The sequence below is a fragment of the Delphinapterus leucas genome, chromosome X (genome assembly GCF_059928025.1).
Source record: "Delphinapterus leucas isolate spDelLeu-1000000601 "Yukka" chromosome X, BTC_Dleu_Yukka2, whole genome shotgun sequence".
NCBI classification, from domain to species: Eukaryota; Metazoa; Chordata; class Mammalia; order Artiodactyla; family Monodontidae; genus Delphinapterus; species Delphinapterus leucas.
In genome coordinates this window covers 116,067,093-116,081,682 of record NC_143150.1, presented here as the reverse complement: position 1 = coordinate 116,081,682, position 14,590 = coordinate 116,067,093, and the positions used below count along the sequence as shown (strand labels likewise).

General features: G+C 39.5%; 1 protein-coding gene across 6 annotated transcripts in view; it reads right to left on the bottom strand.

The window, feature by feature from the left end:
• The window catches only part of RPS6KA3 (ribosomal protein S6 kinase A3), a 110,382-nt gene that overhangs the window by 61,030 nt on the left and 34,762 nt on the right, over positions 1–14,590 (bottom strand). Inside the window, exon 1 of one of the 6 annotated variants that reach the window (XM_089904694.1) lies at positions 1,561–13,948. The exons of the other annotated variants lie outside the window; for them this stretch is intronic. Within the exon in view, the coding sequence (XP_089760820.1) occupies positions 1,561–1,599 (39 nt within the window). The 5' untranslated portion in view covers positions 1,600–13,948. Of the gene's footprint in view, positions 1–1,560; positions 13,949–14,590 lie in introns of those variants that run through there. 6 annotated transcript variants of the gene reach the window in all.

The window sequence follows — 14,590 nt, the reverse complement described above, 5'->3', positions numbered from 1 at the left end:
AAAAATTAACGGGAAAAAAATTAACTCAATGTTTCCTTTTCAAGTTGAAAAGGAAAATATAAAATGTTGTTCTTAAAATGTTTTTAAAAAGGATTAAAGAAAAGGGACTGAAACAGACACTGCTTACCTGAGTTATATAAAACCTAATACTGTAACATGCAAATATCAAGAAAACAAACTGGGTGACATTAACTGATTTTAAAGAGTGATTCAACATTTGGCATTATGCCCTGCCTTGTATACATAATTTCCTTTTTCCTCCCCTCCCTTGAGTCAGGAAATGTGTTCTTAAGGCATTTGTATTTTTAAAATTGTTTTTAATGTCAGAAAATATTGTTGAAGCTCGAAATAAAATATTTAAATATTCCTTAGTAAAAGCCAATAAATAAGTATTTTCTACTCATAGATATGTAACCATTTTTTGGTCTATCATAAAAAAAAGACCCGACAAATGAAATTATAAGATTTTATTTACCTCTTAAATATAATCCAAAAGTAAAATAAAGCATCGCTTTCTATATAGATAATTATAGTTCAATAATATACTTTTTTAATTTGAAAAAGATATGTTAATTTTTTTTGATGATCAAGATACATAAAAATTATTTGGCTGTGACACAAAATTAGTCTTGTCATTCAAGCTGTGGTGAGAAACCACATTTTAATTTATTCTAGATTACAATTTGACCAAATCCAATTTACTTGATTTGCTAATGCATAATACATTCAGAATTTTTCATTTAGCCAAATTCTTTAAGAGAGTATTCTAGGCCAGCTTCTTGAATCTATGTTTGAGAAAACAGCATTGCTGGTTCTCCAGACTAATATTTTCAATAACTGCTGGAAAGAGCATGAGTTTTCTCCCAATTGGGAATCCCGATGAACAAATTTAATTCTCTTTAAAGAGCAGCAGGATAGCACAATTCTCATGGCAAAATATCAAGTTGATTTTCGCAGGATTTTAGATTAAATACAATACAAATTATCATTCACTAAGCACATTTTAACAAAGTTATGCTTTGAAAAGTGTGCCTACTGTAAGATAAAATTACTTGCTTAAAGCTAAATATAATTGATTAAAAACTTCAAAGTTTTTAAAGAACCAATTTCAACAAAAATCTGTTTTTAAGTTCTTGACTGTTTAAAATAACACATTCTCCTACTCATCAAAATGTTACTTACATTATTATTACATAGTAATCTCCTAAATATTAGCAGGTTCACAATTTTGTTCACGCCTAGTTCAATACTGAGAGTTACAGTCATCTGTTTTATTATACAAAATTACAAACACTAACAAAATTAAAAATTACTTTAGCACTAAAAAGGCAGTGTAAAATAAGTTTACAAAATACACAGAGTTGAAATATATAATACAAATAGCTGGCTTAATTTTAGTAAATAGAAATATTATTCTTTAAATGTTCTATAAGAACTGGTTTTGAATTTTGAAAAGCTTCTTAAAAGAACATATAAAGTGAAATAATTGTTTAATTAGTATAATTATACTTAGCTCTAACCGAAACATTTTAGTCTCTAAAGAAGTTGAACAAAGCTTACCTGTATAGAGCGAACACGAAAAGACAGAAATTTAAACATGGCTATGAAACCATGATGGTGATAATTTCTAACGGTAAAACTTAAGTTAGAAAGGGAAGGCCAAGCCCCTGCAAAGTTTTCCCCTACCAGCTGTTCCGGCAATTAGAAAATTTCCGGTCAGGCGGGTCCTGAAATGCTAGAGAAAGAGGCCTGACAATTTTCCTGTGGTAAAAGAAAGGAGAAACGTAATGGCGAGGGCACTAATGTAGCTGATAGGTAGAGAGGCCAGAACAGGAAACCAAAACAGATTTGCTGATAGCAAAATCCTGTTGAAATGTTCGTACTCCTGGTTCCCAGAAATCCAGACAATTTTCACAACCCGTGAAACGAACATTATTTTATTTCAGAATCCTGAGATATGCTGGCATTTCTTAACTATACGACACTTTAAAAGCAACTGAAACTAGTCAGCACAATTAAAATAACAAGTCATCAATTCTCATGTGAAATTTTACCCTTCGTAATGTTTATACACACACTCCAAAGGACAGTTTCAAGACTATTTTAAGGTTATATATAGACATGTCATGGGTGTTCCCTGTCAATGAGGAAGAGTTTCCGAACTATGGGAAGAAAATGACCACAAGAAGCTTTTTGATTGTGATGTAAGGACAGATTCTTCTGTCTTCAATGAAAGTGAATTACATATAAATTCACAATGGTTATAAACATCAATTATCAACCAGGTTAAAGACGTCAAGGCCCACAGTTAAAACTCACATTCCTAGCTGATAAAATCTAAATTAAAAAAAAGTCCACTCCCTGGGCTATTAGTGAGCAAAAGGAACATTTACTGAAGAAGTCAACCTGGAAAAGGAGGGGTCAAGCTACCAGACAATCCCTTACTCCATTTCATCCTCTAACAGCTTCCAGAAGTTATTCTAAGGTGTTTTTGCTTTGGGAAATATTCTTGAAAGTATGCCAGTATTCAGAACATGATCACTGAGATAGCGGCATTTAAACAAAACCAAAGGACAGAAGCATCGAGAGCTGTGGGAAAATACTTTACTTAATGTACACAATCTATGTGGAGCCAATAAAAACCGCAAATGTTAATCTACATACCCTATATGAATTTAATAAAACCACTGAATTTTCAAAATCTGAAGAGCCTCTAAAAATCACCAAGCTTGCTCCAAGCTTGAAGGAACTATGATCAAGGCAGGGACATATTTGATGACGGAGCTATCTATCATGGGAGCTCAGTGCTGCTGTCCTGTATTGAGCAAACATTAGAGGGTCCATTAGGTGCTACAGGGTACCATGTGAAAGGCCAGGGCTCTTCCTCCTAGATCAAATTTTTATGGCAATGTTCTATAAATGACCTAATACAAGTTGAAGAATAAAAAAAAAAACCTGCTTGGGACTTCCCTGGTGGCACAGTGGTTAAGAATCCACTTGCCAATGCAGGGGACACAGGTTTGACCCCTGGGCCGGGAAGATCGCACATGCCGTGGGGCAACTAAGCCCATGCACCACAACTACTGAGCCTACACTCTAGAGCCCGTGAGCCACAAATGCTGAGCCGACGTGCCACAACTACGGAAGCCCGTGCGCCTACAGCCCATGCTCCGCAACAAGGGAAGCCACCGCAATGAGAAGCCCGCACACCTCCAGGAAGAGTAGCCCCCGCTCGCCGCAACTAGTGAAAGCCTGCACACAGCTACGAAGACCCAATGCAGCCAATAAATAAATAAATAAACAAATAAATAAATTTATTAAACAAAAAGACTGTCAAGAAGAGGCAAACATCATGGTTACTATAGAACCAATTAACGGGTACAAAATAAAACAGGAGTGTCTCTGTACAGAGCAGTCATCAATTTTACTCAAGTAATACTTAAGAACAGAAGCAACCAAATAACCTTTTTTGAATTTGAAGGATTAGTCTAAATTGGCTTTAATGACTAGTGATGCTCAGGTTAACAATTCACATTTTGCTGTGAGTTATGCTTTTTAATACTACCCCTAAAAAATGAAGCAATATTTCAGATATCAAAATCTGAACTAAGTCTCCCTCAGTTGAAATGATACCTTAATTAAAACAGCATGGTACTGCTGTATAAAAGCAGAGTGACAGAAAAGAATGCGACACTTTACATCTGAGGGAGATGTTAGGATATTTGGCTACCTGTTTAGAAAATGCAAGCCGTAAAGGAAAACATTGATATAGATTTGATTATAATATTCAAAAACTCCTCTATGTCAAAAAGCACCATAAAGTTAAAAGACTAGCTCACACGATTAGAATCCCTTATATACAAGATATCACTAAGCAACTGCTTTACTTGGGTGTTAGCTATCTCCGAACCAGAACGAACCCATATCTCATAAGCAGTTGAAACACTGGAAAATGCCTCAGTGTTCCTTTTGTGTGTGCTCAAATATCCATACCATGTCTAAGTATCAGAGGTATTCCAGGAGTCTTGTCAGGCTTAGAAAAATTTTGGCAGTAAACCCCAGTGTCTACGAGAAATGTTTGGATATTTTGTCAATTTTGTATGAGTACAGAAGGGACACTGCTTATGGCATTTATTAGTATTTAAGCACAACCCATTGTCCCTATCAGATTAAGCTTCAGAACAGGCAAACAGCACATAGGAGGAACTCAAATAATGGCTGCCCAATTAAGTATCATACACTGAAATCTGAAATGGACACTACTTGTGTGGTTGTGCACATGAAACCAGATACTATTGTTGATATTTTCCTGCCTCTAACCTTTTTCCTGCCTCTAACTTTAACTATCTTTAAATTTCTCGTATTAAATTTTCAGCTAGTTTTTCATTTTTGTGTCTTATTGGTTTTATCATTTGCCTTACTACTTGAAGAGTAATTTTATTATAAAAACTATGCATGTCCAGTAAAGAAAACTTAAATAATAAAAAGAAGGAAAACAAAAGAGGGAAAAAATCCTCTATGTTGGTGCTTTCTAGTCTCTGTCTGTATATACGCACATATACACATGGACCATAGTACACATATTATCACTTTTTTTTTCTGTAGAGGGCCAGAAAGTAAATGTTTTTGACTTTGCAGGCCATATTGGTCTCTGTCAACACTGCCACTGCAGCGTGAAGAGGAATGGGTGAGGTTGTGTTCCAATAAAACTTCATTTACGAAAATAGGGGGCAGGTCTCAGGTATAGTTTGCTGACCCCTATTTTCTATTATTAAATCATCCTCAATGCATTATTTCTTTTTATTTTTATTTTTTGCAATACGCGGGCCTCTCACTGCTGCGGCCCCTCCCGCCGCGGAGCACAGGCCCCGGACGCGCAGGCCCAGCGGCCACGGCTCACGGGCCCAGCCACTCCGCGGCATGTGGGACCCTCCCAGACCGGGGCACGAACCCGCGTCCCCTGCATCGGCAGGCGGACCCCCAACCACTGCGCCACCAGGGAAGCCCCATCCTCAATGCATTATTAATGACTGCAGAGCATTCTACTATATAAATCCCCTATTGTTGGGTATTTGATCTTCTATATCACTGGGATGTCCCCATCTTTTGTGCACATTCACAATTTATTAGAAATAATTTCTGGAAGTGGCACTGTATTTCTAAAGGTAGAGTATGCAGCATTTTAAAGTTTCTTGATTGTAACGTATTTGCCAAGTTGTCCTCCGGGAAGAACCTAAAAAATAATGAGAGAACCACACCAAGACCTCAGGCAGGGGTAAACTACAACCAGGCAGGGCCAGTCAAGGGCTAAATCTGGTCATGCCCATGTCTATTTACATAAGAGCTCCTGCTGGTTTTTTCCCTACATAATGGCTACAGCTGACTTGAGTAGTTGCCACAGAGCCTAAAATATTTACTACCCAGCCCTTTATAAACAAAGTTTGCTGACTCATGGTCTTGAGTCCTCCAACAGAATGAGCAGCAAATGCAAAAGCCCTGAGATTAGGAATCGGCTTAATGAATTCAAAGCACAAAGGAAAGACCTTGCTGGCTAGAATGTGGTGAACACCAAGGAAAGAGAAGGAAATGGGGAAGTAGGTTCGGGCCATATTAAGCAGGGCCTTACAGACTATCAAGAAGTTTGGATTTGGATTTGAAGCTAACCTTACTCATTTTAGGCAGCGGCATCAATACCAATCTCCCAAACCTTTAAGTCCTTTTGGGCTTTTTCCTTTCTAATCTAACTTCCTTCCCTTCATATTTAATCCATCAATAAATTCTACTGATTTTTTCTCTGAGATAAATCTCAAATCTGTCTATTTCTATTTTCTCTGACGCTGTCAGTACAAACCATTATCATCTAGTGCCATCTAACTGGTTTTCCTCCTTCCAAATTTTTCCTGTGCAATCCTTTCTCTTCATGGCAGCCAGAATAATTTTAAAACAGAAATCAGGCTTGGTCGTACCCCCACCTCACATTCTTCAATGGCTTCCCATCCCAGAATAAAACTCAAATTTCTCACAGTCTATGGAACATAAAGCAAACACTAATAAATGCTACCTTGATTCTGACTTGGGAATATATTCAGTAAATTATTCAAATATGATATCAATATTTGGTTTTAGACATATTTTAATCATGTTAATATCAGGCTATTTCCTCTTTGCTAAAAGAAGAATGAATATTCAATTTTTAAAAATGTCTTTTTATTATCTATTAATACAAACTTAGTTTCTCTCCTTTGACCTACTGATTTGATAACTCATATCAACAGATGTCCTAATATGCTTGTATTCCTAGGAAAATTCCATTGTTTTAATATAAGTCTGTATTTGATTTGTAAATTTTTTAAAGGATTTTTCTGTCTGTATTCATAAAGTGGCACAGTTTCCTTTTCTGTGTTAACTTTCATTTTCAGGGCTATGATAACTTTATAAAACGGACTAGAAGGTGATACAATTTTTTCCTACGCTTTAGGACAATCTATTTCTTGAAAGTTTCCAAGATTTCTCCTACTGGAGCCTGGGGCCTGGCACTGTAGTGGTGGGGGGACCACTGTAGTGGTGGGGGGACCACTGTAGTGGTGGGGGGACCACTGTAGTGGTGGGATGTGTGTGGCGGTACGTGTTCTTTAATAACTTAAATTTCTCCCTTGCTATTGGTAAAGTCATAGTTTTTCTATTCCTTCCTAAATACCGTTTAGATTTTCTTAGAAAAGCACATATTTCAGCAAGACTTCCATATCAGTATAGAGATATATTGAGTATACTATTATGTTTTTTAAATAAAATTTAAGGAAAATTTCAAGCATATCTAAAAGTAGACTGACTAGTATAACAAACCCTCATGAACCCACCACTCAACTATAACAATTATCAACTCATGGCCAATCTTGCTTCATATACTCACTTCCCCCCACTCTCATAATTATTTTGAAGCAAATCCTAGACATTATATCATTTCATCTGTAAATATTTCAGTTATTATGATGTTTTAATCTCCTTCCTATCTGTGGTTATATACTGTTTTGCTTTCCTAATGTTGTGCATTTGCTTTTTTAATTTTTCCTGTTTTCTAATTCACTGATTTTGGAATTTAAATTTAAATCCTTTCTCTTGCTTTTTTTTTTTTTGCGGTACGCGGGCCTCTAACTGCTGTGGCCTCTCCCGTCGCGGAGCACAGGCTCCGGACGCGCAGGCTCAGCGGCCATGGCTCACGGGCCCAGCCGCTCCGCGGCATGTGGGATCTTCGCGGACCGGGGCACGAACCCGTGTCCCCTGCATCAGCAGGCGGACTCTCAACCACTGCGCCACCAGGGAAGCCCTCTCTTGCTTTTTATGGGTTTACTTTGTAGTTCTTTTTCTAGCTTCTTTCACTGAATCCTTAGTTCCTTTATTTGAATTCTCATTTATTAATAATTTTTTCTTTCAAGTATAATTCTGACAATATCATATAAGGTACTACTATATGCTAAGAACCATGCTTTACATGAAATTACTTCAGTTAACTCTCACCACAGTGAGATAAGTAAATACTATTATCTACACTACAGATGAAGAAACTAAGGCTTAGAGAGAAGTTAAGGAACCTGCTGCCCAAGTTCCCACAGTTTGGAAGTGGAAATGGCTGTGATGTTGGTGGGAGCATAGACAGGCAATTCTATCTGGGGAAGGAGCATGTATATGTATGGTCAGTGGCTGACTTAGGTCAGAAGCCAGGAGGTGCTAAACCTTTTGATAAGACCCTGAAGGAAGACAGCTCGATAGAGGGTCCATAGCAGAGTTTCTGAACACTTTTTCTACACCATACGTTATATTTGTCTGGCGAAACCCAAACCTTGGTCAAACCCAATTATCAACCATCTTCATGACTCCATGATGGCTGAACCCTGCTAGAGAAAAATAAACTGCTATAATAAAAGCTTAAAATTAACATGTTCTTAACCAATTCCTTCAGATAGTTTTTTTGTATGAATCAATTTTTCAGATACTGAAGGGTTCAATATCTAAGGATTTCCATTTAAGTACAGGAGAATTATTCTGTAGCACACATCCATCAGTAGATAATGTTATAAAGTGCTATGGTTCTAAGGTTTTAAATCAGAGATGGGAAATAAGTTTTATGATCATCAACCTGAACCAAATGGTAGTGGCTTCCTAGAGCGCTGAGAGGGGTTGCTTCTAAGGCCCTGTGTCAATGGAAAGCATGCTATATTCCACTCACAATATCTCCCCTGAGCATGACGAGAGGGCGAGGGGGCAGCACCACCGGTGTCCCAGCTGGAATCTTGCAGTAAGCAGCAATACACCCTAGGTGGTATTGCTGGTCACTGTATTCACGCATTTTTTTTCCTGCTTAGCCTGGACTTCTTTTTTTTTTTTAATAACGTTTTTTCTCTCTTTCTATTTATTTATCTGTTTTTGGTTGCGCTGGGTCTTCGTTGCTGCATGCAGGCTTTCTCTAGTTGCAGCAAGCAGGGGCTACTCTTCATTACAGTGTGCGGGCTTCTCATTGTGGTGGCATCTCTTGTTGTGGACCATGGGCTCTAGGCACGCAGGCTTCAGTAGTTGTGGCACGTGGGCTTCAGTAGTTGTGGCTCATGGGCTCTAGAGTGCAGGCTCAGTAGTTGTGGCGCATGGGCTTAGTTGCTCCGCAGCACGTGGGATCTTCCTGGCCCAGGGCTCGAACCCGTGTCCCCTGCACTAGTAGGTGGATTCTTAACCACTGCGCCACCAGGGAAGCCCTGGAGTTCTTTTTACTTAGTCATTTTTGTCTAAAATGGTTAAATTAAGAGACTCATTTAAGTACAGGAGTTACAACTTTCAATACACCAGTATTTCAGGTTGACTCAATAAACCATTCATACTTCAAGAGAACTTAGATGAATTTTCTTTCTTTCCAATTATGGTTTAGATCAGTCAAATTGAACAAATGGGTATTGTGATAAGTAGACTACAGCAGAGGAGAAGCAAATTTGGATCAGAGGGATCATATGAGTTAGGCAAGCCACGATTTTTTTAAAAAAAGGGGGTATTTTTTTTTAAAGCTCTTAGGGGTGGAGAAAAGGGACACTAGAAATAAAAAATAGCCCTGAAAGAGGGCCAAAAATGTAGTAAAGGAAAACTTACATGCTTGGAAATTTTGCCTATTATACACACACTCTATTTAATGTGACCATGCAGTGCTAATTATCATGCTATTTATTCTCGGAAATATTTTCCTAAGTGGTATATACTTAAATCTACTAAAGCATATCTTCCCCATGCACTAAGTGCTAAAATATACTCTCAGCTAATGAGAGTTAGATAAATAGACAATACTCTAAACAATTAGTCAGTATCATTAATGTAACACTCCACAAATGTTCCCTGCCAATGAGCAAGCACTCTACCGTACTTTCCTGTTTTGAGTGGGTTCTTCGCTGTCTATTGTCTACTCCTCTAGGGTTTCTCTTTTTTAAAAAAATTTATTTATTAATTTTATTTATTTTTGGCTGCCTTGGGTCTTTGCTGCTGCACACGGGCTTTCTCTAGTTGTGGCGAGCAGGGGCTACTCTTCGTTGTGGTGAACGGGCTTCTCGTTGCGGTGGCTTCTCTTGTTGTGGAGCACAGGCTGTAGGTGCGCGGGCTTCAGTAGTTGGAGCACACAGGCTCAGTAGTTGTGGCACACAGGCCTTAGAGCATGCAGGCTTCAGGAGTTGCAGCGCGTGGGCTCAGTAGTTGCAGCACGCGGGCTCTAGAGCACAGGCTCAGTAGTTGTGGCGCACGGGCTTAGTTGCTCCACGGCATGTGGGATCTTCCCAGACCAGGGATCGAACCCATGCCCCCTGCATTGGCAGGCGGATTCTTAACCAGTGCGCTACCAGGGAAGTCCAGGGCTTCTCTTTCTGTAGTTTATTTTGTGTTTAACCCATGATGACTGAAAGAGTTATGCAAGTGTATGCTGGACTCACAGCTATGAGTATCATTTTGGATGTTCAAATGCAAGTTTTAAGGGAGCTTGAGGGAAGCTTCAAAGAAATGGAGGAAGCCAGCAGAGAACAGGGAACTGGTGAAATTCCCTGGATATTGTGAAGGCCGTCATACAAATCACTGCTGCCTTAGGGTTACTATATGAACAGTAGCTACGGCCTGCATAGAAGTTGGAAGAAACTACCGCTAAAGGCCCATGAGGAGATTTGAAAAGAATGGGGCACTGCTGGTGTACTCCTGCCTGGGACCTTTACAGGGGTGCTGCTCTTTAACTTGGCATCCAAAGTCATCTACAGTCGTCTCCATTTTATCTTTTTAAACCATTTTTACCACTACTACTTTTAACAAGCTTTCTCCAATTCTTTTTTAAAATTAATTTATTGTTTATTTTTTGGCTGCATTGTGTCTTTGTTGCTGCGTGCAGCTGTCTCTAGTTGCAGCGAGCAGAGGCTACTCTTTATTGCGGTGCGCGGGCTTCTCATTGTGGTGGCTTCTCTTGTTGCGGAGCTCAGGCTCTAGGCACGTGGGCTTCACTAGTTGTGGCTCACGGGCTCTAGAGCACAGGCTCAGTAGTTGTGTTGCACGGGCTTAGTTGCTCTGTGGCATGTGGGATCTTCCCGGACCAGCGCTTGAACCCGTGTCCCCTGCATTGGCAGGTGGATTCTTAACCACTGTGCCACCAGGGAAGCCCATGTTTTCTCCAATTCTTAACAATCATGCATGTGACTCTGATACAAGAGCTACAAAGACTGCATTGATAAATATAGTGTTTAGGACTGTAGTAATATAATATTCACAAAGTTAATGTTATGAGTGATTAATGTATGCATGGTTATTAGAAATAAACAATAAGGGGAACAGAAGGGTCAAAGGACCAAATTAAGAGAAAGTCAGTTCACAGTTTTCTCTGAGGCCAGGCCTACTGTCAGCCAGAAAATTACTGGATAGCATCCTAGTTCCTAAGAGGAACTAGGTGAATAGTCTGAGAGAGCAAGATCAGCATCTGGGAGGAAGAGGACAGGAAAATTAACACTTACTGGGCTCTTCCTTTGTGCTAGGTACTTATTTATCTCCTTTAATTCTCAAGCCTCAGAAGAACCTTTGCCTGCTACTGTAAGAACCATTAAGAGAATTATTTCCCCACTAAGCAAGAAACTGCTTTAATGATTCTTGGATGATTATGGAGACCTAAACAGCCCAGCCTCCCTATTTCCTCTGCATGGATCATCAGAGCATGGAGTCCTCTGGCCAGCTGAGAAAGGATAGAAAATTCTGGAGTCCAGGAAGGTATCTTGGCTTGAGGGGCTATACAGCACCCTACCTTCTGCTATGAAGGCAGTCTCTCTCCCAGCCCTACTGGAATAACGGATAAAAATAATCAAGTCTCTCCAGCAGGGAAGGGAGAAAACAAAATACACTGGCTGGAACAAGTTAACTGGTGAGAAATTCAACTAATTGTACATAAATATGAATTAACACGCAACCATTCCTGGGGAGGGAGATGGTGGAATGTGATGTCTACCTGTTATATTCTGGTATGGACCAATTTAATTAGATAAATTTCGTATACTTCATGAGTGGAAGAAATTAAAATTTTACTTCAGGTGCATAAAGACAAGAAAGGACTGAGCCTTCAAAAAGCCAGAAGAAAGGAAAACAGCATTAAATTCTAGAAGATGAAAGAAAAGTAGATCTAGGATATAGGAAGGAGGCAGATCGGAGGGCAAAGAACAAAGGGAAGAGAGGAAAACATGAGGTGTGAAGAAGGGAGAAAAATCCAGACAGAATGAAATGGCTCTACCACAAATAGAAACCAGGAGACATGCTCAAGAGAAATCACAGGGGCAGCTCCATATGTCAAGAAGGTCTGAGTGAAGATTAAAGGGTCAAGTAATGATGCAAGGCATATATAACAAAAAAGTAGCAGTACCCAGTGTTCTCGATACCCTTTCAGCTCTATTCATTGTTCCCTCTGGTATTTATATGATAGCTAATAACCTTATACTATTTTCTCCTGACTCAACAATTTCAGATATTACCTTTAGACATCCTATTACAGCTGACTTGACACTCATATCACACATTTTGGTTAAATCAATATTGAGTCTTTACAAATATTATGACTATGTAAACACTGTTCACTGCTCGAAGTAATATACTCCAGTTACATTTCTTGTGTACAACGTTTCTATTTTTGTTAAATTTATAGTTGCTTTGTTTTAAAACTTGCTTTCTTTTCTTTGCACCTATCTCAAATTCTTCTCACTTTGCCTCTCAAGTGGATTTTCAATACTCAAACCTACTGGACAATTCATAACTTCTTTTTTTCCCCTGAAGACAGCCCTCCTGGAATCATCTGTCTGCTTCAATCTGGACTGAGTACTCTCTAAGCCTACTGAATGAACTAGGCTTCTGAAGCATCCTTTATTCATCATAACGGGAAGGAACTTTCTTCACTGCGCTTGTACATGTTGGGTCTTTCGCTGCCTGAATCTCATGTCTTTCCTTTAGTTAATAACCTTCTACTGTTGGCAGAAGAAGGTATTCTTCTTCCAAAGAATAGGTACATGTCTGAAAATACCTTCACTGAAAATCATTTTCACTAAGCATTTCAAAGGCACTGCTCCTTGACTTTTAACTTTCAATGTTGAAATATCGTATATTATTCTTATACCCAGGCCTTTATTTTATAAATTTCTTTATTTTCATTTTTGGCTGCGTTGGGTTTTTGTTGCTTTGCTTGGGCTCTCTAGTTGCGGTGAGCGGGGGCTACTCTTTGTTGCAGTGCACGGGCTTCTCACTGCGGTGGCTTCTCTTGATGTGGAGCATGGGCTCTAGGCACGTGGGCTTCAGTAGTTGTGGTAGAAGGGCTCAGTAGTTGCAGCGCGCGGGCTCTAGAGCGCAGGCTTGGTAGTTGGGGCGCACGGGCTTAGTTGCTCCGTGGCATGTGGTATCTTCCCGGACCAGGGATCAAACCTGTGTGCCCTGCATTGGCAGGCGGATTCTTAACCACTGTGCCACCAGGGAAGTCTCCCAGGCCTTTATATATGGTATAAAAAAATTTCTAAAAGCTTGTCTTAGTCTGTTTGGGCTGCTATAACAGAATACCATAGACTGAGTTGCTTACAACAAACAGAAATTTATTTCTCACAACTCTATAGCCTGCGAAGTGCAAGTCCAAGTTGCCAGCAGATTCTGTGTCTGGCGAGGATCTGTTTCCTTGTTCGTAGATAGCCATCTTCTTGCTGTGTCTTCACAGGGCAGAAGGGGTGAGGGAGCTCTCTGGGGTCCATTTTATAAGGGCACTAATCCCATTTATGAGGGCTCTGCCCTTCTGACCTAACCACCTCCCAAAGGCCCCACTTTTAAACTTCATCACATTGGAGGTTGGGCTTCAACATACAAATTTTGAGGGAACACATCCAGCCCACAGCAAAACTTTTAGGATCTTCTCTTTATCCCTGGTGTTTTGATATTTCATAATAACGATCCTTCTTGAGTAGGGTCGTTCTTCTTCTTTTTATTTTATTTTATTTTTTTGGTTATTATTAACAGGCTTTCAGTAGGCTGTTTTAATCCGGAGACTCGTGGTCCTCATGTTGGGGGAAAAAATATTTTTTTTTTGGTATTTTAGTATTCTACCTAATCTAAGAGCACGATTAGCACTGTACCATTAAGAAAGAGAAAGTGCTGCCAATTAAAATGTGTCACACCTTCGATTGTAACAAACATTCTGATTTCAGAGATATTAAGATGTTGGGGGGGAAACATGTATCTTATGGTATTTCTTTCCTAATTTCTTCCCCTCCATTTCCCCACTGTCTCTTTCTGGAATTCCTATTAGGTAAATGTTAAATTGCTTCTCTTTCTTTTTCTCTCCTACTTTCTATTTGTCTTGTTCTATTTTGGGGAAAGTTTCCTCCATTTTAGCTTCTAAATATTCTACTAAAATATAAAATATTACTATCACATTTTTAATTTCTAAGAGTTTCTTCTTTTTCTGTTTTTAAAAAAGTAGCATTCTGGGCTTCCCTGGTGGCACAGAGGTTAAGAATCCGCCTGCCAATTCAGGGGATACGGGTTCGGGCCCTGGTCCGGGAAGATCCCATGTGCCGTGGAGCAACTAAGCCCGTGCGCCACAACTACTGAGCCTGCGCTCTAGAGCCTGCGAGTCACAACAGCTGAGCCCACGTGCCACAACTACTGAAGCCTGCATGCCTAGGGCCCGTGCTCCGCAACAAGAGAAGCCGCTGCAATGAGAAGCCCGTGCACTGCAACAAGGAGTAGCCCCTGCTTGCCGCAACTAGAGAAAGCCTGCACGCATCAATGAAGACCCAACGCAGCCAAAAATAAATAAATAAAGATTTAAAAAATAGCATTCTACTCTTGTTTTAGGAAATCAATTTCACCTCTTAGCACTCAAAGGATATTAATTTATTTTTTCTTTTTCCTTTTTCCTGCATTGTCCGTTTCCCCCAAGATCTTATTTTTTCATGTTGGAATCCTTTCTCAAGTGTCTGGTGATATTTGGCTTTTAACTCATTTTTAAGAGTGACGCACTAAGAAGTGGACCAGATGTTCTGGAGCTTGTCAACTGGTAGGCTTTCTTGTAGGTTAA